This window comes from Doryrhamphus excisus, chromosome 17 (assembly GCF_030265055.1).
Source record: "Doryrhamphus excisus isolate RoL2022-K1 chromosome 17, RoL_Dexc_1.0, whole genome shotgun sequence".
Lineage (NCBI taxonomy): Eukaryota > Metazoa > Chordata > Actinopteri > Syngnathiformes > Syngnathidae > Doryrhamphus > Doryrhamphus excisus.
Window position 1 is genome coordinate 3,174,547 of NC_080482.1, and position 25,081 is coordinate 3,199,627.

The 25,081-nt window shown below is 43.0% G+C and overlaps 2 protein-coding genes across 4 annotated transcripts in view; one reads left to right on the top strand and one right to left on the bottom strand.

Annotated features, from left to right (window-relative positions):
• Window positions 1–905: 905 nt before the first annotated feature.
• Window positions 906–4,575, bottom strand: LOC131105148 (prostaglandin reductase 3-like). The gene is made up of 2 exons (XM_058052976.1): window positions 3,856–4,575; window positions 906–2,095 (listed from the first exon to the last, which is right to left on the bottom strand). The coding sequence occupies exons 1-2, from the start codon at window positions 4,140–4,142 to the stop codon at window positions 1,165–1,167; spliced, it is 1,218 nt and encodes a 405-aa protein (XP_057908959.1). The 5' UTR covers window positions 4,143–4,575; the 3' UTR covers window positions 906–1,164.
• LOC131105147 (teashirt homolog 1-like) overlaps window positions 3,547–25,081 on the top strand; it is a 36,323-nt gene continuing 14,788 nt past the window's right edge. The window contains exons 1-3 of one of the 3 annotated variants that reach the window (XM_058052972.1): window positions 3,547–3,745; window positions 5,100–5,279; window positions 5,433–5,951. In XM_058052972.1, coding sequence (XP_057908955.1) covers window positions 5,912–5,951 — 40 coding nt within the window. In that variant the 5' untranslated portion in view covers window positions 3,547–3,745; window positions 5,100–5,279; window positions 5,433–5,911. Of the gene's footprint in view, window positions 3,746–3,825; window positions 5,280–5,432; window positions 5,952–25,081 lie in introns of those variants that run through there. The other 2 variants (XM_058052973.1, XM_058052971.1) reach the window with 2 other exon arrangements.

The following is a 25,081-nucleotide window of genomic DNA, read 5'->3' on the forward strand; positions in this document are numbered from 1 at the left end:
TGTTACAGAGGTGATTGCGATAATTAAATGATCACCTGCACTGTTGATCAAATAATCTTGTGTTTCTCCCTTAATTATACTCTTTAAACCAGTCAAAAAGGACATTTTTGACTTGATGGTAATTACGCACATGAAAGCTATTAGGGGCCTCAAGGACCCTGCAGTAACAATACTTAATTTTAATTAACCTCTCTTAGTATTTCCAGATTTTTTATTTTTTTTCCTCCACAAGTGCTGAAGCCATCTTGGCCAGGTGTGTTGGTTGATTTCCTGTCCCGTCTGGTGGTAGTCGCTGCCGTGCATGCTGGGTCACACCTATAATGTACATCACGCTGAGTTATATTGTGAGTGGCCACCTGGATGAGGAAATAACACGTGGATTGTACACAAAGTCTACATCCGTACTTGCCAGATAGGAAGTTTCATTCACTACTTCATGTAAAAAAAATATTTTCCTAAAAAAAAAAAAAATGTGGAAGCTCATTATACAATACAAATACACTAAGTGTCCTTTATGCAGCATTTAGTGTGGCTTGTATATGATAATGAAAATAACGTTAAAAAAAAAAACAATTCACAGTAATGTTCCTCAGCATTTTGAGTGCCAGTTAGGTGGACACATTATTTTTTTAATTATGTACAGCTTTGGGGCATGCGAAGGCAAAGATTGATGGTGTGGATTGTGTTCCTGTCAGCAACACACAGGCAATAAAATATAAGGCACACCTGGAGCAGTACTAACATTTGACATAACAACGTGAGCCCTTAAAAGACAAACAATGAAGTCTATAAAACATTTATAGTAGATAAAGTGCTGTAGAGTGCTAAAAGCAAGCAGAGTGAGGCATCTGCTCTGAAATGAGGGAAAGTGGGTATGAACATTAAGAAAATGTTGCATCATCCACTATAAAAAGATGTTAGCTCTATAAATTAATAGAACACTTTATCTATAATGCTAAATTGTGATTGATTGTGCAAAGAAAAGAAAAAAAATCTGACATTTACAAAATTTGACTCACTTTTTAATTGCAATTATATTCTCTGTATCACAGTCATTCAATCCTTGCATAGCTGTTATTAATATTGCAAAAATATATCTATTCTGATTTACATTATTAGATACCTTCTTAAAATCATTCATGATTTCAAAGTGAACGTTTAAATTTACAATTTACTTTGAGAATTAGAGGGAGGTGCCACTTCCACTACAACCTTGCCCAGGTTCTTCCCCGCGTACATGTAGTCTACTGCTCTGAAGACTGACTCCAGGCCAACAAACCTCCCCTCTTGAGCCAAATCCCCATAATCCACCTCACACACAAGCTTCCCCTTGGCAAACATCTGCATCATGCTAGCCAGAGCCTCCTTGTAGTCGCCGATGAAGTGGGGAAGGAAGAAACCTCGAATGCTGGCTGATTTCTGGAGAAGTTTTACAGGTAAAGTTGCTCCTCTGAACTGGGGGATCCCCGACGCAGACTGGTATCCTGAGATGAAGCCGATCACTATCAGCCGTCCTTTTTGAGCCAAACGGTTGACTGCGAGTTCAAAAACATTGCCTCCGACTGATTCATAAACCACGTCTATGCCTTTTGGGTACTCTGTCTTTAGGATCTTGGCCAGGTCTTCAGTTTTGTAGTTTATTGGCCTGTCGCACCCGATAGATTTAAGGAAGCCCGCTTTCTCATTGGATGAGCAGGTCCCGATCACGTGGCAACCGGCTTGTTTGGCAAACTGCACCGCAAACTGTCCCGTTCCTCCTGCAGCTGCCGTGACCAGAACTGTCTCACCTTTTGTGAGGTCACCCAAACGTTTCAAGGCAATGTAGGCCGTAGCGCTGCTAACCAGAAGGGTGAGGAACTCGGGCCTCACCGAGGGGACGGGCACGCTTAGCTTGGCGGGAACCACGGTGTACTCAGCAAAGGCGCCGTTGTTGAAGTAGGCCACCGCGTCCCCGACGGTGTACTGGGAGCTGGCACTGAGACCGAGGCCGACCACCTCGCCGATACCCTCAAATCCGGCATCGAAGGGAGGCTGCACAGACGGATCATAACGTCCTGCAGAATAATTAATATCGGAGGCGTTGATTCCCACAAAACTGAAAGACAATGACAGAAACAAAAAGCTTGGAATGAAAGATGAGACAGAAACCGTTGACGCGATGACCCGACTTGAGATACATCTGCACTTGGATTTGTTCTGGCAACGATCTGCTTTTTCTCTTGAAAAGAGTAGCAAACGCCACTGACAGGAAACGCTTGTATCACCGAATACAATGCATGAGATCGTGATTCATTGCCTTCAGACACCCACAAAAAACTGCACTTTGGAAACCATGCATAGTTGCCTCAACCCGAGGACTGTTTTCATCTTTGGCAACAAAAAAACATGTGAAAAGGAAAGTGTATAAATAAACAATTTACTGTCTTACATCAGCATTCAGATCTTATTATTGTGCATGTTGTATGTGCATTCGAGCCTGCAGATTACGCTCCTGCAGAGGAGACATGGGTCACAGTGGAAAAAACAACTTAAACATTGAAATAAATTTTATAAAACCATTACCATATTAAAACAGAAAATATAGACGTTAAATGAAACCAAATAGTTGTGACACTGTAACCACATTTATTGTAAACATTCGTGTCTCTTACAGCTTGAACACGAACCTGTTAAGACTTTATTGGTTGTCATTAAAACATACGCCATTCATCTATGTCGCTTATCCTCACTGGGGTCGCGGGTATGCTGGAGCCTATCCCAGCTGTCTTTGGAGCGAGAGGTGGGGTACATCCTGGTCTAGTCGTAACACATACACCACAAATGAAATTGTTTAATGTAAAAGTGTTGTTTATGGAAAAGTTCTTACCACAATTATTTTAACAGTTTATTTTGAGGCTTCACTGCGATATTTAGATTTTGTTTGGAATTTGGTGTGTCATCACAATGGTAAAAAAATAATGACTATACTCTCACAATGACATCATGCATTTAATATTAATTAGCCTCAATAAGAATTGTGCAAATGTTGATTCAATTTGATGTAAATACTTCCGGATTGCATCACTACTCGACCTCCTCGCTCCTTGCCTAATACCGTATCGTTGATACCAACAACGGCCAAGTAACCTGACGGTCAAAGGTCTTAGTTTACAAGCAAATAATCACAATCCTGCAAGGCTATATAATGTGATCTTCACTCAGACTGGTGCAAAACTACATTTTATTGGGCCGTAAATGCCACAATATAAAACCTAAGCGGATTGTGAAAGGCGTATTTAACATAAAACCCCAGGTCAAGCATGCATATCTAATAAAAAAGCAAAGGTAGGATATTGCTTTCAGCAGGATTTATCACTTCAATCCTACCAGTGTGTTTAGTGCCATCATCTTTTGACCTGAATTGTGAAAAAAATAGGTGCTTAAATTGGCTTCAGGCATATAACCAGTCTTCTGCCACTTTGAAAAGGAGAGAAGATGGTGCAGCATCTCCTTCCTCCCCCCATCATCTCATCTGCTGGTACTAGTGGGCCCCCCATGACTTTGTGTTTGCAGGTTGGTGACGTATACAGACATGAGGACAGAGAGAAAGGGTGGGAGGGAAGAGAGAGAAATGCCGAGATGGATTGATAGACAAATGCAGAGAGGGCGGAACTTGGAATTACAGTACAGCTCTTATTCCTCACGTATTTTTTGCCATCTTGTGATGAGGATGATTGCTGCTTCTGGCGGACATATCTGAATCGAGGTAAGTCAGGCTAAAAGCCCGATTCCTCCTCTACAACTTCTAAACAGCCACCTAGTCAGATGACATCATTAGGGTTTTTGTGTTTAAAATGTACAAATGTGAGAACTTACCGATTTCTGACGAGCAAGTCCGCGTCTCCGGGTGTAGGAACCGGAACAGTTTGCACCGACGCCGCCTCTCTAAAATTGGGACTCAGCTTGTTTACAACCACCTTTTTCATGCTGCTTGGTATGGAGGATCCTTTAAAATCAATGAAGTGCGCCGAGTAGGACATGTCGATGATAGGGCGCTTCGGAACCGGAAGAAGTCCACAAAGTGAATCGGTGCCTCTCCGTCTGGAACCGAGGGAAAACAACACCGCGCTCCTGGCGTTTCTTGCCCACATTGGACCGGACATTGCCCCCCGAAATGTGACAAAGTTCACGGCCAACTTGACGTGCTGTTAGCTTGCTAGAGGCTCGTCCTCTCCGGGCTTACATCATACAGGCCGCGGTCGTGTTCAAACAAGCCAATTATTGTTTTCTGCTTCGGATCGAAAATAAACGTGCTAATACCGATGGTTTGTAAACGAGTCCACGGTGCAGTGGAGATGGAGTTAAACCCTAAACGTTTGGTGGTGGTGAAGCCGCGGAGTAGAGCACATCAGCGCCACTGACTCGCTCGTCGTCGGTGTAGTCCTGTAAAGTCCCTCCCCCTTCCTCTTCTTCCCGGACACAACATTCACTTCCTAGTAAGGTGAAACAAACCACCTCCTCTCCCAAAAAAACAACAACAACGGGACTACCGTGCTTAATAATATAACACAATAAAGAAAACAACGTGTTTAAGTGACGTCTTGGAAGAGTTATGGGGCGTTCGCGGACCCATGTACCTGTAACCTTAGCTTGTATCGGTAATTGAATGAGCAGCTGTTAGCATGTTAGATTCACCCAACATATAAATATATGTGTTTTTATTCACATAGTAATATTGCATGTGTAATACAATGAACTCGGGCTTGGTCGCCGTTTTACTTTTCTGTTGTTTTCACGAATATGACGCGACTATTTGAATATGGTTGTGGTTGCTGTGCTGGCTTTTAATGGCTACAAGAGGATGTGCTGTGCTGCTATTGTCGGGGTTGATTTTTTTGCAGCAGGGAGAGAGAGAGAGGAGAGTGTTGGTTGGGTAAGGGGACAAGACAATTAAAAAGATTGACAGGTAGCCTCCTCTGTCAGGGCTGACGCTTGTGGAGAAGGGGAGGAGTAAAAAATGTAGCAGGAAAAGCCACTCGATGCGTCTGTCTATCAGTTGAGACGGTCTGAAACAGCTTCTGGATCCATTGCGTTTCCATTTTGACTTATTTTTTTTTTAGGAAGGGGGTTCGAGCTCGGATGTGTCCCCCCCTCCCTCCTTCCTTTTAAGAGACAAACGTGTTAGTAGTCCATGTCGCCAAAGCTTTGGATGCGTCTCAAGTGTTCCTTCTCACCGCATCAAACAGACTCCGTTCTCAAGATGCAGTGATATAATCATTCGTGCGGTTCCTTGAGCGTAGGTAAGAGATGTGTTTATATTTGGTATGTTTTTTTTTTAATCGGAGCGAAGCAAAGTCCGGACTAAGGGGGCTGAATCCGGGATGAGGTGGCGTAGTGGTGACTGGACTGACATTAACCCAACTAATGCCTGTGTGTCTTTTATCTCTTTTCAGGTTGCTGACTCTTATGGGGGGGCGAAACGGACTCGCTTCTTATCAAATTGGACTTATTTGTTTTGCGTGTAGTTATTTTTGAGTTTTGTTGCGCGTCAAAAGCGCAGAAAACTATCGCCCCTCAACAACTCCAAAGATTTTTTTTTTTAAATTCGAGCGGAAGTGAAGGGAAAACTTTGCCTTTTGAACTGTTTGTTCTTCTTTCCACGGGGGGAAAAATGAAGGAAGATGATATTTGATGGACATGAAGGTCCTCCGAGCTGCTCCAATCCCTTCGTAATTTTTCAGCTCCACGTCGCTGGAGCCGATCCAGCTATTAAGTCTAAAAATATCAACCAGTGTGAAGACAAGACTGACATTTTCAGCTCTGAGATCAAAACGTGCTCCCCCCCCCGTAAAGGGATGATTTTTCACCACTGACAGACTTCCAGTTCGTTGTAATTCCTGCATGAGAAGCACCGTGGAGGCTGACGGTCACTATGCCGAGGAGAAAGCAGCAAGAGCCGCGGCGATCAGCAGGTATAACCCGCCCCCTGCTCCAAAAATCATTCTCACCCCTTTAGCCGAGTTGCTTTTTATTATTCATTCATGTTGTCTATCTCTTCACACACTACTTTCTTTTGTTGTGCTGCATGCTTCAAATCATATGATTACGTGTGATTTACAGTTGTCTTACTCTAACTATGGCACTTGAACCTAACCTCTAGTTGTAATTGCAGAAATGACACACACACCCTGTAAGTTGATCCACGAAGAACATTCCCAAATTAAAATAACTGTTTTGTGAATTAAAGGGACCATTTGAGGTCCAGGAGTATGATGAGTGGGGAGGAAACTGGCGACAACATTTTTTTTTCTTTCGTATTATTTTATTAGAGGATTGCCGTCATTGATTTGACTGGTGATTGATCGCCTGTCGTGGGGACTCTCTGATCTGTTCATCCCTGATAAACTTCAATAAAGTCTGGCATCAATACTCTTGTCAGGTTTAGCACCCCCCCCCCCCCCCCCCCCCCCCCGTGATGTCTCAGCCAGGATGAGAAAAAGTTGGGTATTACAGTTGGAATTATTTTTTGTGGGGGAAATCATAGAAAAAGGATGGCGTGTGAATTCTACATTCTACTAAATACATTTTAGCAGATTTTTATTCTTATATTCTTCTGAATGTTGGGATCGTATGAGTGCATTCCCATCCAGATTCACCCCACATCCTTTCCAAGAATCAGTCTAGTATCGTAATCGATATCCAGTGCCGGAAGGGAGTCTAATATTTACTGTGTGGCCAGCTGATAAACCCAGGTGTTGGCAGAGGGCTGACACCATTGACTTCTAGTGGTTTGGATCTGGACTCCCCCCCTTTTTTTCCTCTCGTCTCCCTGCAGCCTTTAAACAAATGTAAATGAGTGACAGGGGTTTCTACCTCTGTGCTAATGAGGCCGACTCTTTGAAGTTAGGCATTAACAACTGGAGTGAACAAAAGACAGTTACAGAATTTTAAAGAGATTTTGAAATATGAGGTGCAAAGCGAGTCGAAGAGGAGGGCCAGCCGAGGAAGACTTTGAACTCGGCAGGTTTTTATCTTTAAGCGTGGTGCTGCTGGTGATGTTGAAGAGGAGGAGGAGGAGGAGGATGTGAAGGAGCAGAGAACATGCAACCAGTGCTCGCAGTTGACTTATTTTTCTCATGCCTTTCTAGCAAAAAGCTGTGCTCAAGTTCGAGTTTTTGGTCCGTATGGGAAGACTTTTTCCTTGCAGGGTGTATGCGTTGCATGTTGGAGTTTTGGTTGTTTCCATATACCAACCAGTCTGGAAAAGGTCACCCTGTTGGAATCGGAGTGACTCCCATTAGCCTTCTGCATGAAAACATGACATCTCTTTGACCCCTCCATTCCCCACCATCCTGCCCCCCCCCCCCTCCCATCCCTCCCTCTCTCATATCACACACCCCATTGATCCATCACATTGTCCACTCAGTGCCATCATATGTTACAGTGGTCTATCACAACTTAGCATACAGGATATGTTGTATTACGACAGTCAGACAGCGTCATTGATTTTTTTTTTCCTTTATGATCCCAGTATCTGCAAATAACCAGTACACACCAGTACTACTAATTTTCCCAATTGGAGGTGGTACTGACCTGTGGCTTCTTTTTAGTACATCGAAGACCGAGCTTAATGTATAGACAAAGATTCTAAGTCAGAGTTAAAAAGTACAAATTGTCACTATTTGTTAATGTATTTTAGCGATATTACTGTAAATATGCGTGTGTCAGAACTCCTAATGTATTTCAATTCAAGTGCTGCAGTGTTACATTTTAAATGAGTTCATTACCGGTATTATATTTAGTTTATCAACACGTCCATTTACTTGGTAAGAACTTGCTGGACAAATATAATCCTTCATTTACAGTAAATATTATTTTGAATTTTATTTTACAGGAAAATATTCTTACTGTAAAATAATACTCTACATAATAGTTGTTGCGTTTTCATATATTTGCAAAAATTGTCCAAAATAGAGCTATATTTTGTTGACGCTGTACTACTTTCTTGTCATTTAAACATTTTCCGCTATGAATTCAATATGATGAAAGTGCATCAACAAGTATGGCAAATAAAAACAAAAAAAATGCATTTATTTCCCAAACACGTGTGTGTGTGTGCTAACAAAATTATACACTCAGTGCATCCTTGAGCGACTTCACATTAATGAGAAGGCATAATGAATAAAACAAAATAGAAAGATTAGAGCATTGCTCTCTTGCACTAGGGGTCAGTTTGTTTTAAGGATGATAAATAGGAAGGTAAGAAGGACAGATAACACTTATTTCTGCGGAGCACGATGGTAATTATAAGACTGTGTGTGTGTGTGTGTGTACATTTGGAGTAGGGAGCGATTGGGGGTAAGGTTGCTTCCGTCGGCTTCATTAGAGAGAGCCCTAATTATCTGTGTGGCTGATGGATTTGTGACAGGGCCTAACGATTAATGCTGACAAATTCAGTAAGGTGTCAAGTCCGCAGCTGCCTTGATGTAATCAAGCTGATATTATACAGTCCCCATAGCCCCTAGTGCAGCACCAACTCAATTTGCCTGCGCAGGTGACAAATGGACTTTGCTACCTGACTAATCACGTCAAGAGACAATGCCAGTTAATGACCTTTAGTAAGCCCTCCCCACCCCCGCTGCCACCCCTCCTATAACCTTGTAATAAGCAAGCCGGTGCGACCTTAGCACAACACAGTGATCCTCTTGGATTTTGTACGGTTTTCCTTTAAGTGCTTCCATTTTCAAGGCATCTTTTCCAGTGTGTTTTCCTTTAATGAAGCGAATGTGGATGAACATTTCCAAAGGTTGCCAAAAGTTTTTTTTTTAATTTATTTTTGCTCTAATGACCACTCCAAACTTCTTGATGTATTCCGTGGACTGTTTTAAAAATACAAGCATTCTGTTGACGTGTTTACAGTTTTTGCATGTGTTGTCCTCCTCGGAGTAAATCACCACCCAAATCAAAACACGGCCGCCATGTACTTTGACTGCATGAAAGTAAAACTGTGTCCCGACTCAGTTCTGTTGCCGCCTTGCTGAAGGCCTCCTGTTTATTCCCAGCTGGAGGCTCGCTGTGCTCAGGGATTAATGATTTTGCATGCTTGGGGTGGCTAAGATTACACAGCGACCTTTATGCTCTTACTTGACGGTACTGTTATGTGATATTCTCCCCTTGAAATGATCAGCAATACCGGGATTTATGTACCCCCCACTTGTTTGTCTGCACCGGTTCCCCCGAAGAGCGTATCATCTATAGTGGTGCCTGTTCCTGTTGATAGTGAATATTATATTTATTGTTACATTAAAACGTACATTTTTAGCAAAAAAGCATGATGTGAGGTAATGTTTAAGGCTTTAAAACTTCTAAACGAAAAAGAGTGTCTTCAAATGAAATGCTAAACGTGTGTTTATGTGTATGAGAGTGTCCTTAGTCAGGTCTGGTGTTAGTTTTCCTGGAATGAATAACTTGATCGCGTGGAAAAAGGTAACCACACCGTGTTAGTTATCCTCTGCAGGAGGAACCGTTTTCAGAGTCATCCCTCCCCCCTTTTTTTGTTCTCCACCGGAACAAAAAAAAAAAAACAACCTCAAAGGGGACCTCCACTTATTTTACCTCCGACTGTCAAATCTGTTGACTCCTCCCAATCACGCGGGAGCTAGAACACGTATTGATCCGCTGCCGCCTGTTTTATTTCCCTGCTTTAGTCGTACAGTGTGTGTGTGTGTGTGTGTGTCCACAGTGGTCCGTCTGAGTGTGTGTGTGTGTGTGTGTGTGGCATTCAGACTCGGCTCGAGGTTACTATAATTGGAGCGGTCATGTTGTTAGCAGGTGGCATTGATCAGCCTCATCGATAGCCACTTTTCCTCCTGGGTCACCTCACAAATAAACTGTTACATTTACATTCGGGGCTCAGGCCATTCAAAGGTTAAACATTGTCTTACTTGTATATCACCACAAATGGGTAGTTTCATTTCTCTGCGCTCGCTGTGCCGCGCTAGTAAAAAATTATTAAAACTATAGTATTGATTATTAGTGACAAATGGTGAATATTACTGATTTTTGGTGTGTTTTTTTGTGGCTAAGGACATATATAATGCAAAATATTCAGTATAATACCCCTCCTTGTTTCACGGCATCCTTACCCAGAGCTGCCCCCAGGCCACTGCCACCACGGCTAGTAGTTGTGTTGCTTTTGCTGCACTTTACATACACAAAAACACACGCACACACACACACACACACTTCTACCTAAAGCTAAAGTGGAGCCGGCACATGTCTGTGGGGGGTCATAACGGAGGTGGGTTAGTATGACGGCAAATTGTATCATTAAAGTCGCCAGATGTGCTTTGTAGCCTGCCTTGCAGCGCACAAAAACACCACCGAGTCATGAGATCCTAAAAAAAGCTGAGAAAATCAAGTTTAAAACAGATATAAAACTGGCCTCTGGGCAGGCTGTAGTCAGGAGTCAGTCAGGAGTAAGGCGGCTTGTCAGCCTTACTTGACTGCCATAAAAAAACAATTTCTTCCTGAATAAAAAAATTATATATTTTTTTTACTTTTCAATGTTGCTGCAGCAGAACTAAACTTTTTTTTTTAACTTTAGTGAAATTAAGCTTGGATGGAAACCTTTGATACATGATCCATGCTTGCTGTCATCTCTTCTTTATTAATGGTTACTCTTTTTACTTCATATCAACAGCAGAAGTGTTAAGATTTAAGTTTCTTTAGAAAATGTTGATACGCTATGTGTTTCCACCCCCTTTGGCTTCTAATTTAAGACATGAGCGAGATAAGAGGGGAAGCGTTCAAGAGAAGTAGTCATGCAACATTTAAGGCGCAAAAAATGACATCTCAAATTTTCTTAAGTAAAGTATTACATATTTGTAGCCAGGGTACATTTGCCGTCTTGATCAGCGCTTTGGCCCCTCAAGAGGCTACGTGGAAGACAGCTAGAGCCAAATTTAACATGTTGCTTCTATCAATAAAATATGAGCAATTACAGAATATTTTGTCTAATAAGTATTTGAATTCCTCAGCGCAAGCAAAAAAAAAAAAAAAAACATGTAGCTTACCCACTCATTACATCAGTGAGCAGGGGGAGTGAGAGGCAGCGCTTTGATGCCAACAAACAAACAAGACAAACAAGACTGGCCCTCTACAGAAGAGTCCTATCCAGGGACACCCAAACCCTGCTCACTCCTCCGTCTCTTGATCCTCTAATGCTGCTCTGCCTCTCCATCTCTCTTTCCACCTCTCATCTCTTCTTTTTCCTCTGCACTTCCCGCTCCCTTTTTATTCCTCGCTCTTTTCCACTCTCCTGCATGATTTTCCTCTTACATCCCTCACCCTGCCGGATAAATACTTGTTTTCCGACACTCAAAATCAGACAAAATAGTCACCAGGCAGCCAGAGCTTGGGCTAATTGAAATACTGAGATTTACATTGAAAATTTTTTAACTTTAAAAAAGCGGCCCTTTGCTGTATATGATATGGTTATGCGGTTATTGTTTGCTTCTTTCGACTTTTTGATCCGCATACCAATTTTTGGCTTGAGCCCTTTATATTCCGGATGCCCATCCTGATATATACCATCCTGATGAATACCGATGATGCTTACTAGTGGAGATTCAAACCCGAGGCATCCGCTCCACAGTCCAGAACACAAATACTACACCACGGTGGGCACTATGGTTATATGGTTATTGTTGGGGTTTATTTTAATACTACCAAATATATGTCATGAAATAGTTAATCTTCTAAACAGTGTTCTCATGTATACAACAGTTAAACATTTCTTAATTTAACATTACTGTTTATAGAAGGGATGCAAGATTTATGATGGCAGATAGCGTCAAGCAGGAGCATCATGGATGGCTTGTGGTTGGATGCCATTGAAAAGGGTGGGGATGGGGGGGCAGCTTTTAGGATGGGTATTATCTCTGACAGATGAATGAGACGATGGACAAATTCTCCCCCAACAGCTGGGACCGCCACCATTATCTTGACAGGTGTCAATTAAGAATTACTGCTGGCCAAATGCCTCCACCCCACCAACTCCTTCGCCGCACACATACACACATGTAAGTCCCGTCATCCCAGCAACACGAGCGCCACACACAAACACACACACACACACAATGTCCAGCTGTCGACGTGCGAGAGAAATAACATTTTACCCTTGTCAGCGTTGTCACAGACCCCGAAGCCTACTCCTATTCCTATTTGAAGCAGCAGCCAGTGGCAGACGCTCGCTGATCAATAGCTCAGTTTGCTTGTGATCATGAGGATGGTTTTGTCAGTCTCTGGAGGCGGGGGGGGGTGTCCACTTTTTTTGACCCATCATGGCCAAAGTCTTCCTCTGTGTCACTCTGCTTACGTCGCCAGAACTAGGCAAATATGCAAGAACTCTGGTTAGTGTCGTTAGTCTGTTCCCATAGGTGCGACTCTAACCAAAACATACTTTAACCAAACCAACTCTTCCAATAATTACAGTTAATCTGGACTGGCAAAAATGTTAACACAAAACTTTTCAATACTTTAACGATTACAATTTTACATGCTTTTAGATGCATGTAAATAAATGAAAATAAAAATTAATTGATGGAACATTATGATCACCCTCATATTTTCAAACGCATACTGTAGTCCAGGTACACCAACAATCTTTCAGGCTCACATTCACACCTACGGGTAATTTAGAGTCCTAAACATGCTTGGTTTCGGGCTGTGGGAGGAAAACAGGCATACCCCAAAAAATCCCACACAAGCTCAAAAAGAACATGTCTGCCATATTCTGCCCATGTGGTCATAATTGTTGTACCAAGAAGTCTATGTTTTTGATATACGGTATACTGCATGTATGAAAATCAACTTACAACAAGACCTGAGCTGAAGGCCAGTCTTCATTGCTGCAAATAATAAATAGTTGTTAAGCTCATGTATTCCTAATCTACAGCTTTAGAGAAACAGAGAAGCCACATGGATGCTGCAAGTTTGCATTCTCCATATAGCATTCTACATTTCCAAGTTTTAGTTTCTGCTGTGGAAGAGGACTTAATGATGCCTTGCTTTATCAAAGTGCAGTGATTGTACAGTAAAACTCACAGATGATTGACTATTGTGGTTGTCTTCTGCGTAGCAGATACACATTATATTTACTGAAATAACCACATTTCTAATTATAGACCATATCAAACAGACCTTTTTAGTCTTATATGAACTTTTGGCACACTGATTTTGGTGCTGGAGTTCTGTAATTTATGCTGTATACTTCCAATGCAGACTAAGGATGAGGCTGCTTTGTAGAAAAAACAAAGTGAAAGAGAGTGACAGTGAAGGAGTGACACGAGGACATTATGTGGATTTGCATGTTCACTTGGGAGTTTTGGATTTCCGCTTTAGAAATAATGATCTTCAGATAAGATAGTATTGCTGTTATTTTTGCTTATTCTACTCAGTTTGCACATAGAAGGCTTTAAAGGGGCCGCACGGTGGAAAAAGTGGTTAGGAGATTGGGAAGACCTGGGTTCGATTCTCCGCTTGGGCATCACTGTATGGAGTTTGCATGTTCTCCCTGTGCATGGGTTTCTTCCCACATTCCAAAAACATGTTAGGTTAATTAGTGACTCCATATTGTCCATAGGTATGAGTGTGAGTGTGAATGGTTGTTTGTCTATATGTGCCCTGCGATTGGCTGGCAACCAGTCCAGGTTGTACCCCGCCTCTTGCCCTAAGTCAGCTGGGATAGGCTCCAGCAAACCCGTAACTCCAGTGAGGATAGAGCATAGAAAACGGATGGATGGATGGAAGCCCTAAAATGGAAATTTGGAGTTCCCTGTCTTTGCCCCCTTAGAACACACCAAACCATGTCCTTCCATTTCTTTGAATTATTTCTTTAAGACTATCTCTTCTGTCTCAAACTGGCTATGGCCTGCTCTGGGTGATTCTCAGACCTGAAAATATTCAGGCTGAAAATATTCTCCATCTCCATGCAAATCACTTAGCATGCATGCACTCTTATCATTCTTGCTTTGCTCCCGTTCACCCTAAACGTTGTGTGTGTAATCAAAGTAAACAGCGGCTAAAGCTAAAAGGGAAATGCTCTTTGTGGAGATGGATGGAGGGATTAAATATTAACCGGATGCGGCTGACTTAAGGCAAGTGTTTTACATAGCTGCTCTTGCCGCAGATGCCGTGCATTGATTCCATCTTTCTGGCGCCCTTACCCATTTGGCTTCTCGCCATTCATTTTTCACTATCATGGTACTGGCTAGGCTTTTAGAACAGAAAGGGAAACCAATGACTGGTTCACTCGTCCACCTCGAATCCCCCCCCCCCCACACTTCATTGTGTAGGGGCAGGTGAGATGGATGATAGCAATTTGAAATTTTGTTTGTGCGTGTCATCATGGAGATTGTTTTTGGTATTACCATGGTGTAACAATCCCGGTGATTAATAGAGGTGAATGTGCTCAAGTGGGAGAAGAGAAATAAGGGGCGACTTGATGCTCACAAGTTCTCTGTTTTCCCCGGCTCTTGACTTGTGAATGTGTTGTTTATCAGCTGACCTTGAGGGCTGACACTGCTGCCTCTGGCCTTGCAAACTACCGCACACTGCCCTTCTTGTCATGTCACTTCCCTCGTTTCCTCGTGCTGCTTTCTTCATCTTGTTCGGCTGTGATTATAAGAGAGAAGTCAAGTCAAACTTTTTTGCCACAGAGGAGACTAAATGAAAACAAAATGCCCACAGTGGCTTCAGTGTTTATGTAGGTATTAGTGGTATGAATGCTCCTCCAAGGGCGGTGACCATGCGTGTTTTCAATGTGTTTGTTGTCTACATGTGTACGCCAATATCCTGTGGGTCACAGAGGCAGCTTGTTAACAAGGGGGTGCATACCAGTGGTGTTTCAACCCCCTCTCAACTGTACACACACACACACACTTGTACATACTGCCGTTGACAGCATTGTGAGGGCCTTCTCGTATTTTTAAATGCAGTGTTGGTGCTGCCATACCCTGCAGTCGTCTGACATCGCCACCACTCATCACTCAGCCCTAATGATGCCTTGCCCCCCCCACACCCTCATGCACACAATCCAACCCAGCCAGAGAACACATCTGACGGGGTCGTGAGCGGGTCACGACCTCCAGGTGGCTGCGGTCCGGACAATCACTGAACTCCATGTTGTATGTGTTTTTGTTTTCTTTTTCTCTATTTGGCTTAGTTTTTTCCTCCTCGGCTCACTTAATATGTTTAGATAAAGCATACATTAGTAACTTTTATTAATATCTATTATTAATATGTCTGCTATTCCACCAAGAATCCTATATAGTATGTGTTTAAAGCCTTACAGTCCGTCTATTCGGCATACTGCTTAATCGGCGCATGGGCATGTAGGTCATATATGGCAGGGGTCTTAAATTAAAATCAAGTAAGGTCCATTCATGCATATGTTTTCACATCGAAGGTCCGAAGGCCTCATTTTGCCTCAAATTGCATCAAGTAGACCAGCTCATATGAATGTCAAAGTGGCGTTTGAGTTTGCCGTCCACTTGTAATATTATTATATATACAGCGTGGGACAAAAGTAGGGTTACATTTAACACAGTTAAGTTTTATGTGTGATATATGTGTGGGTTCGATTCCGCTTGGGCATATCCGTGTGGAGTTTGCATGCATGGGTTTTCTCCAGGTACTCCAGTTTCCTCCCAGATTCCAAAAACATGCTAGGTTAATTGGTGACTCTAGATTCTCCATAGGTATGAATGTGAGTGTGAATGATTGTTTGTCTATATGTGCCCTGTGATTGGCTGATGACCAGTCCAGGGTGTACCCCGCCTGGGATAGGCTCTAGCATACCCCTGCAACCTGGTATGTTGCAACCCTAATGAGGATAAACGGTATAGAAAAGGGATGAATGGATATTTTACATAAAGGTTCAGTATTATTATTATTATTATTATTAATTATAAGGTGATAAGGAAGTAACTGTAACCCTACATTTGGCCCACCCTTGTATTGGAGCTCCCATTCACTCTAATTGGTCATGGTGTCTGTAAAGGTCCATCACTGGGTCCGTATCCGGACCAAGGTCCACTATTTGGTGATGGTTTAAATATGGACATATGCTTCCCTCCAAAACATAGTCCTTTGTCTTGGTGTATTATGTGAATTGCTTGCGTATCAGATGGAACTTCAGAGGCGTCGCTAAGGAACATCCTTCGGTCACGGCTGACTCGTGCATGTTTTTTTTCCTCCCTTTTTGGCTGTTAAATCTCCAGAGCACTGATAACAGGTCAGCCGTTGAGAGAGAAACCGTGTGTGTGTGCGCGTCTCAGGAGGGAGGATATGATCAGAGAATGAATAAGAAAGTGTGTGTACAAGAAGAGGAAAGACAGAGATTGGTCTTATTATACTTTAGCCCACCCATTGTGTGGGCGATGTATGCTGCGGAGGGGTCAATCGGATGCTGTGATAGGCTGTCCGCCAGGAAGGCGGGTGGGGGCAGGTCTCTTGAGTACAGCTCATTGGCTGGATCCCTTTGCACTACAAAATAACATCTCTACATCTTTTAAGTGTTTTCATCGTTTGAAGATTGATGGTGCAGGCTTCTTGCTTTTCAAGTGCTTGTGTTTATACTGTGCCTTTGCGTGTGTGCGTGTGTGTGCGTGTGTGTGTGTGTGTGTGAGTGGCTTACTTTTCTAAGTTCACCCCCGGTTCCTGTGGGAGTGTGTGCGTGTTGTGTACAGTTTAGCTGCATGTGCTCATCCTCCAGTCAAACACATGGATGACAGATGACCCAGTGGGAGAAATCAATCATTCTGCACAACTGGAATTTTGTACCCCCCTTCTTCCTTCCTTGTTCACCTCCCCTCCACCTCCTCGCCTGCAAAAAATGTTTTCCTGAGGTTTTAGCCACAAATCTTTAATTTTACTGAAGATTTGACTTCTGTAAACGATCAGAATAGCATTGTGATTTGTTTGTTTTGTGCGCTTGTGCACAAGTGAAAATGAACTTTAGGCTCAAACTAGCTTCATGCATGCCTCTCTCTTACTGTAGGGGGAGAGAGGAGGTGGGAGCTCACTCGACCGGGGGAAACCTAAATCCTCATATAAAAAGGCCATGCACTCAGCTCGGGCTGAGCGGAGGCGGGAGAGAAGGGACGAGAGAGTCAGACATACACGGGCAGAAGGAGAGAGAGAGAGAGAGAGAGAGAGGGGAAAAAAGTTGATTTCCTTTTTCAGCAGAGCCATACATCACAGGGCCTCCCAGCTGCAGTGTCACAAGCTGACAGAATGACATGTGTCATTTATCAAAGGGGCCAGGCGGGGGCCTTGGGAAACGCGCACCACAAAGCCTGAGAGAGTTCATTCCAACACTCAACCCTCCCTCTCTCCCTCGTTCCCTACCTCCCTCATCTCGACTCCCTCAGCCCGCCCCCGCCGTTCACTCTCCTCATTTTCTCTCCTCGTTACACCCGCCCTCTTTCCCAGCGACTACCTCGACCCTCCCTGTTTGCTTGTGCCAAAAATTGGCCCTGTACTGTTTTTGTCTTCTGCGTTTGTACTCCCTAGAGCTGCGTGTACCAGTGTATTGTTGTGCTTACGATTACTAGCCCACAAATATGTACAGCGTGTTTTCTGCCTGTCCACCTTTCCATTCATTTTTCACCAACACTAATCAACACCGCTTTATTCCCAACGTTCCTAAAAACACGCCACCTTGAAGACATTTTTGAAAACCTTTTCGCCCTTCAACATCGTGAGCTTACATTGACATTCTGCATACCTGCCACAGAAGTGTTGCTTGACAAGGAGATTACTGCTTTACTGACAAGCTAGCCCCCCCAAACCCCTGCCCAGTCTGAAGGGTCACAGAACGGCGAGCCCTCACAGCCTGTTAAAGAACATATTACATTGCAAAACAGCATGTAAACAGGAGCGCCTGCTGTAACTGACACGCCACTTTTACAATGTCCGTCTGGGCCCGGTAACGGCATACCTTTACACAACTTTTGGAGTTCATGTCTTAGTGCCGCGTGTTCACTCCTCTTCCAGCTTCCTCTCATTCATCACCCGCTCACCTTTCATCTGGAGCCCTCATCCGCCCCCATCACCGGTTCCTGCCAGCGTTAACTCCATCGGAGCCACAGCCAGAATCATTAAATCAGCTCATATCCTTATACAGTAAACCTCGGATATATCGGACTCGGATATATCGGAAATTCGCTCACAACGGACAGATAAAAAAGAACCAATTTTTCTGTAATGCATTTCCAATAAAAATTCATTGCATATATCGGATTCGCCTATTTCGGACAAAATCTCCAGTCCCGTTCCAATGCATTTCCATTAAATTTCCCTCGCATATATCGGATGGCCGCATCGTGGCGCTCCGATTCGCCGAATCGTGACAGGCCGCTATACAACGTCGTTTGCAGCGTTGCCTGCGCGTCCAGGTACATTGGAAACATAGTCAAGGAAGTGCCTTTTTATAACTGATAAAATCCGATTTACGCATATACCGGATATAAATCCGATATAAGCGTAAAACGGACATTTTCCGGTATACGCATATAACGGATTTCGCTTATATCGGACAAAACCAGTGGGAACAATTGAATCCGATATATCCGAGGTTTACTGTACTTTTACTGCTGCAAAGTTATTATGATGTAACTAAATAATCCAGGAAATCTATCGAGACATCATTTTTTTTGCAGAATGCTACTAAATAGACAATTTCTGCGGACGTGTGAGGCAGTCTGATGAAACTCTGTGTGAGATTGTTCAATAATTAAGACTAACTTTGGACAGCACGAGGTGGTGAAGAGACAGAAAACTGACGAGAGAGCCTTCCTGTTTCCTTGCTTTGTGTGTGCGGTGGTTAAAAACCGTTATGGGTCATGAAAGCAAATATTCAGTGGCAGTGTCACTGAGAAGTGACCCTTCCTGGAGGTCACGGATAGTTCATTCTTTTTAACTCCCCAGTCGGTCCACTAAATCCTTCCCACCGCCCCCTCTTCTGTACACACAGCCCAAGGTAGTGTGTCATGTGGGAGTTGCGATGCTAAGATTTTGAGTCGTACAATGGCCAAGAAAAGCTTTTGGTCTAAAGCGGTGTTGAGTGTTGAGCTCAATGGTGGAACTAAATACTTACTCCTTGGCCAGTACTGACAATAAGAAACGATGGGGTTAGCGCCCCTTTTTACAACATTTTACTACTATGTGGGGGATTTTTTTTGTACATTATTTGGCGAGATTGGAAGTCACTGTTCGACAGGAACAGGAAATGGCAGCCTTCATGAGCCTGTTTATTTTCTCAACCAGATGTAAGATGATAGAAATCACTCAATCAGCCACCAAAACCCTAAAGCCCAAACATATTCCATGCTGCCGCCATAAGGTCAGACAAGAACCCCCCCCCCCCCCCCCCCCCCCTCCTCCTCTCAACTCCGCCTTCGACCCCTCTTGCCCCACCATCAGCATTTCAGAAGATGGATGTGTCTTTAAAGTAAAGATTGATTGCGGGTATCAGTTATGGCACCATACATCACCGCTGATGTGATTCAGACGAGCAGGGTTGAACAAAAAGGTGGGACTCCGGAGCCCGTTTGTGGGTTCTGGCGGGACAGCACGGATGCAGTTTAATAGCTTGAGGATGACAGCGAGCGCCTCGCTCGTACGTCCATAAGTCAGCCTTGCTTGGGAATTCTGGCGTGTGTTTGTTGTGTCTGGCTGTTTCTCATCTTTTACTCTTATCTGTATGCGTATGTGTGTGCGTACGTGCATGTCTGCATTGATCTCCTGTGATGCGATCTGCTTTCAGAGTCTTTGCTCATCTGACTCTGATTTACGGCTTCATTAGGATCCTTGCATTCCCGCCCCTTTCTTTTTTGTCTCCCCGTTTCCGCCAGGTCACTCTTGGCGACACACACATGCAAACGCAGCAATTATGAAAAGCTGCAACTAAAGGACATTTCATCCGCATACTTTGTGTGGTTCACTTGGGTACTGTTTGTCATCTTTTTGAATCATCTCTCATTGTTCGGTTTCCTTTGCACCTCATTGTCCTCGGCGAGTTAAAGCACTGTGTCGGTTTTGGAGTTGCTTCCCTACCCCCAGGCAGCCCCACTCCACTCAAAAGAGCTCTCATTGTGTGTGTCTTCTTTTATGGTGCTCTCTGAAAGAGAGGGATGCACTCCAGTCCGCATTCAAATGCACGTGGTAAAGCAGCCAACAGAGCAGGACAAACACCACAGGTTGTAAATGCTTTGAAAAGGTGTTTTTGTGTGTCAGGGTTTGCACGTGAGGATGTGTTACTTTGAACGCGTACGTCAGTGCGCAGGCTTCAGCGGGTTTTCACTTTCAGCACATAGCCAGCTTCTTTATTCTTTTTTTTTTTTTTTTTTTCCTCAATCCATCTGTTGTCTGTAGTTGCCTGGAATGACTTTCTTTCCACCTCCACGAAGCAATGAAGTTTTGCTTCTTATATATTTTTTTCAAACCTACACCATTATCAGAAGTCAAGTCATGCAGACGTGTAAAAAAAAAAATGAAGAAGAAGGTAATCACACTTTGTGCCGGTGCTTTTGTCGTCAGTCCGTGATGGAAACGGGTCTAAATATGAGATTAGAACCTGCCGCTGACTGATGCTATTAGGCAGATATGCCATAGACTTTACTATCTCCCATGAAGGATTAGTGCAAATTATACTGGGAGACAGGCCTGATTTCTCCTCTGCCTGCCTCGATGTGGGCATTTGAGGCACTCTAAGTTGACAGCGTCTGTCTCTGCTTAGTTCTCCGAGACAGGTTGTGTGACAGCTGATGCCAAGCGAGGGCTTAAAAAGTGCGTATGTGTGGGTGTCTGTTTGTGTGTTGGAGGATGTTTGGTCTGTGTGTGCACGCGTGCCCGAGTTTGTGCCGGTGTGTGTGTGGCTATGCAAGTTTAGAATTAACTGACGGGAAAGTGTGCTCTGCATCAATGACATTTTTGTGCTTTTTTTTTTTTTTTTTTTTTACATGAAGAAGGAAAATCAGGGGAGGCTCATTATAAGCTCAGTAGCTTTAATTCTACTCACTATCTGACTTTCTTTTACAATAATTGAAGTACCTTTATGACTGGTCAGTGATGCAATTTTTGGATGAGGACAGAAACCAGCTGCCTCATTGTAATATATTTGTAGGCATGCTGAACGAACAGGAAAACACTGATTAAATAACTGTTTTGTTCATAAAAGTCATCCGTAACAGTGAGTGTGTGGCATATATCATTTTGCATTTGTGTTTGAACTCTTAATTGATGTACCTTCTCCCATTGTCACCTCTGAGGAATGCTGGCAGAAACATGCAAATGCTTCCTGCTTGAGCCACGCTGTCTCCTCCGGGCCCGCTGATTTAGTATGGCGACATGCCCTTTAGTATTTGGTTGTAAACTGAGATGGATTTATAGGCCCGAGTCTTGTTTTTCTCCCTACTGTCTCTGCACTTTTGACAACAGACCAAGCTTCTCCTTCCCTGCCCTCAAGATGTTTTTATGCTCCAGCTGTTAGCCATTTTATTTGTGACTAAAGCTTAAATGCAAAAACAACAGGCAGCCTAAAATAAATATTTTTTTTCCAAGTCCATCTCTAAACGCTATGATTCCCCATTTGACCTTTTTCTCATCGGGTTTGTCCTTCTGTCTAATTGTAGTCAGATATCTGCTCTCACAAAATATCTCCTCTCGCCTGCTTAGTTGGTGAGCTGTTATGCTCGGCAGTGCAGAGTCAGCAAAACTGGAACAGTTGAGTGCAGAGGAACCCCAACTGTGAGGACACTCGATTGCGTGCACAAGTGCAAAGCAAAATTCTGCCTTAAAATAATAACAGTGTAATCAGTCTGTATTGACATTGTTAAACATTTAAGTCATCTTTATTTTACATATAGATTGCATTGTTGTAGAACTACGCTGTATTATACTGACGTGGTTCCAATATTTTTTATTCCATTTATTATCACATTTGCAAAAAACTTATTTTATTCAATCTGCTTTACTTTTTTATGATTATGACGTGGTGTAAGCAGGTGAATTAGAATGTTGTGTGAAGGATTTGGACTTCTACTGAAACATACCATCTCGGGATTGTAGTCTTTCAGTTTAATCTGATCTAGAAATAGTAAAACTCAAACCTTATGGCGCATCCGTGGAAGCTGGCTGGGTCAGCTTAGTTTAGCAGAGCATGCTAGTGCTGCTGTGTGTGTGTACACCATGTTGTTTTACAGCTTGTTAACGCATTTTAACACATTTTGAGCATTTTAGGATGCCCGCTGTCATCATGTACATTCTGACTGAAATAAAAGCCAAAGATACAGAGGGCACTTTTATATCTGCATCCAAACTTGTCTCATTTAAAAGTCAAGAGACATTCTCAACACACATTTTTTGTGGCTAAAATAAAGGTATCATAAACAGTCGCTTACATCAATCAAATAATTGGACATCTGTCTCACATCACTGATGTAAGACAGGATTACATCATCGGTGCATTGGTGATGTCATCTTCCTCAACGGTAAACACGGACATTACAATGTGTGCAGTGGCTGACGTCCCATTGGAAAAGTTAGCCAAGGTTTATCTGTTTTTGAAATGCTGGGTCAAGTTATCTAATGATGTAATGATGTACGACAGTGATTCCCAAACACTGTGTATCCCTTCACATATACCCGGAAGCTATGTACCCTGTACCTCCCCCCTGCACACTCAAAAACATCTTCATTAACTTGAAATTAATTGAACATAATTAATTGGTTAATTCCATACACCCATGTTCTATGCTGTTTATCCTCACTAGGGTCACGGGGGTATGCTGGAGCCCATCCCAGCTGACTTTGGGCAAGGGGCGGGGTACAACCTGGACTGGTAGCCAGCCAATCACAGGGCACATATCCTCATTTAATAATTTCATAGTAATTGTTGGTTAAAAATGTGTATTTGTAGGTTTGACATGAGTACTAATAAATAGATACTGTAAGTAATCACACTACATATGTTTGATTCCAGTCTGATTTTGGAATCCCTCTGTTTGAATACGTCGAATTTGAGCTTCACTTTGGTTGTTTTGTTTAAATTAAACACTCAACCGACCATCCGGTCCTTTCAATAATGCAAACTCGGCAACACACTTCCTGTATCTGGTACATCTGACCATCAAAATAAAAGCATAGCGCTAAATCATGCACAGTTAGACCACACATTCACGCATTAAAAAGAACCCTTAGCTTGGTGAGCGGATGTTGCACTGCCAGTTCGTTTTGCTATGTTACGGGGTTAGCAAGCAGCAATTAACCCTCTTAACTCCGCTGCAGCATTAGCTGTACGCTGCCAATGAGTTGATTGAATGCATAAGTAAATCCGTGCAAACAGGATGTTATCGTTGGCCGGACAGTGTTCATCATTGTGGTATAGGCGGTTACCACTTGGTGTCACATGTCAGTCACTGAGTTACATAGCAAAATGGTACGAAATATATTGTGTTTATTATATTTAAAGTTCAGGATGGAGTGTGTTTTGTGTTCTGTATTTGCAGTGCGCTGAGAATGCGAAAGCAGTGCGCGATTGTTTGGAGGGAACGCTGTTTCCTATTTTCTTTGCAGAGGATGCTTCAAATCAGTTTGAGTTTGCTTCTGCCAGCTTGGGATTCAGTGTTCATTTATTTATTTCCACAGCTCCGTGCTTTTATTTCCCCATATAAAGACAGTCTGTGTCCGAGCGTGTCACTGCTTGATGGATTGCATAGTCCTCTTCGCTCAGGAGAAAAAAAAAAGGGGGGATGGTGAAAGCAAGAAGAAGGAAGGCAAGGAGAGGAAGCATTGAGTAAGTGAACGAGGAAGAGTGGCGCGGTGAGGTGCAGCAGTGAAGGACATGGCAGCTTAGCGCTGGCCAAAAAGACTGTGCTGAACACCTGCTCCTGTCTCCAACGCCCCTTCAACCTCCTCATTACCTGTCAATCTATCACAAGGCAGCCAGATCAAATGTCCGCAGAAGCCAGGCTTCGCGCAGGGGAGGGAGGAAGACGAGGGAGGAGCAGTGAGGAAAGAATGGGGGACAGAAAGTAAACAACCTTTCAAAAATGGGATGAAAATTTGCATTAAAGTTTGCTATTATTTACAAAGGTAAATGTTATTGGCACACTAGTGTGTTAATACAATAATAATAATAAAAATAATAAATTAGAGATACACCAAGTACATTTTGGAGATGTAGATTAATTACATGAACCAAAAATGAAAGCGTAAAAGTAGTTATATCAATTCAGTGGTAGTTTGCCTTTTTTTTTATATATCTTGTCATCCCAAGCCACCCTTCCCCACCTACTGGCCTTTGATTGGCGCCTCTATGTAAAAGCATTGAATCCTCTGACAGACGTGCTTCAGTAGAAGGTGGAGCCTCCGGTTTCAGATTACAGCGATAATACAGCCGGAGTATAGCTGCAGGTGGACTTTTTTTGTCTGTTTTGTACACTACCTACACATGGTATTTTCCATTGTGCTCGTGCGTAGATTTGTATGAAATGTGTGTTGATAGGTGACAGTGCATTTGTTGACTTAAGACTCGTTGTATGTGTTCCTGGAAAAAAAAAAAAAAATGAATTTGAACTCTTCAAGGCGTATTAGTGCACACATGACTAGTGCTGGCCTCGCTCTCTCTCTCCTCCCTCCCTACTACATCCTTCTTTTCTCATTCTTTCCCCAGCTCTCCCACCTCTATCTCGCTGTTGGTGTGTGAGCTGTGGTGATTTACGGTAATTATCCATCGTTGGGTCATGTATCAGGCTGGCCGTTGCTAGGAGATGGAAGCAGCTGCTACTGGCTGTTGTCTTGTCCTCAATTGTGTGTGTGTGTGTGTGTGTGTGTGTGTGTGTTAAAATATATGTAATGTTTGTGTGCGTTCTGTGGGATGTGGTGTGTGCTTGGGGGTGTATTTGTTGTCTTTTGTTTGTGTGATCAATAGGGGTGCATGATAAATATAGGGTCGATAATTATTGGGGCGATGTGAGGAATTACGACGTCATATCAATAAATCTGATAACATGAAAAAATAGCCGATCATTTTTTT

Coding starts and splice junctions, on each gene's coding strand:
- LOC131105148 (XM_058052976.1), bottom strand. CDS start 4,142: ATGTCCGGTCCAATGTGGGCAAGAAACGCCAGGAGCGCGGTGTTGTTT. Junction 2,096..3,855: donor GACTTGCTCGTCAGAAATCG/GTAAGTTCTCAC, acceptor ATTGTCTTTCAG/TTTTGTGGGAATCAACGCCT.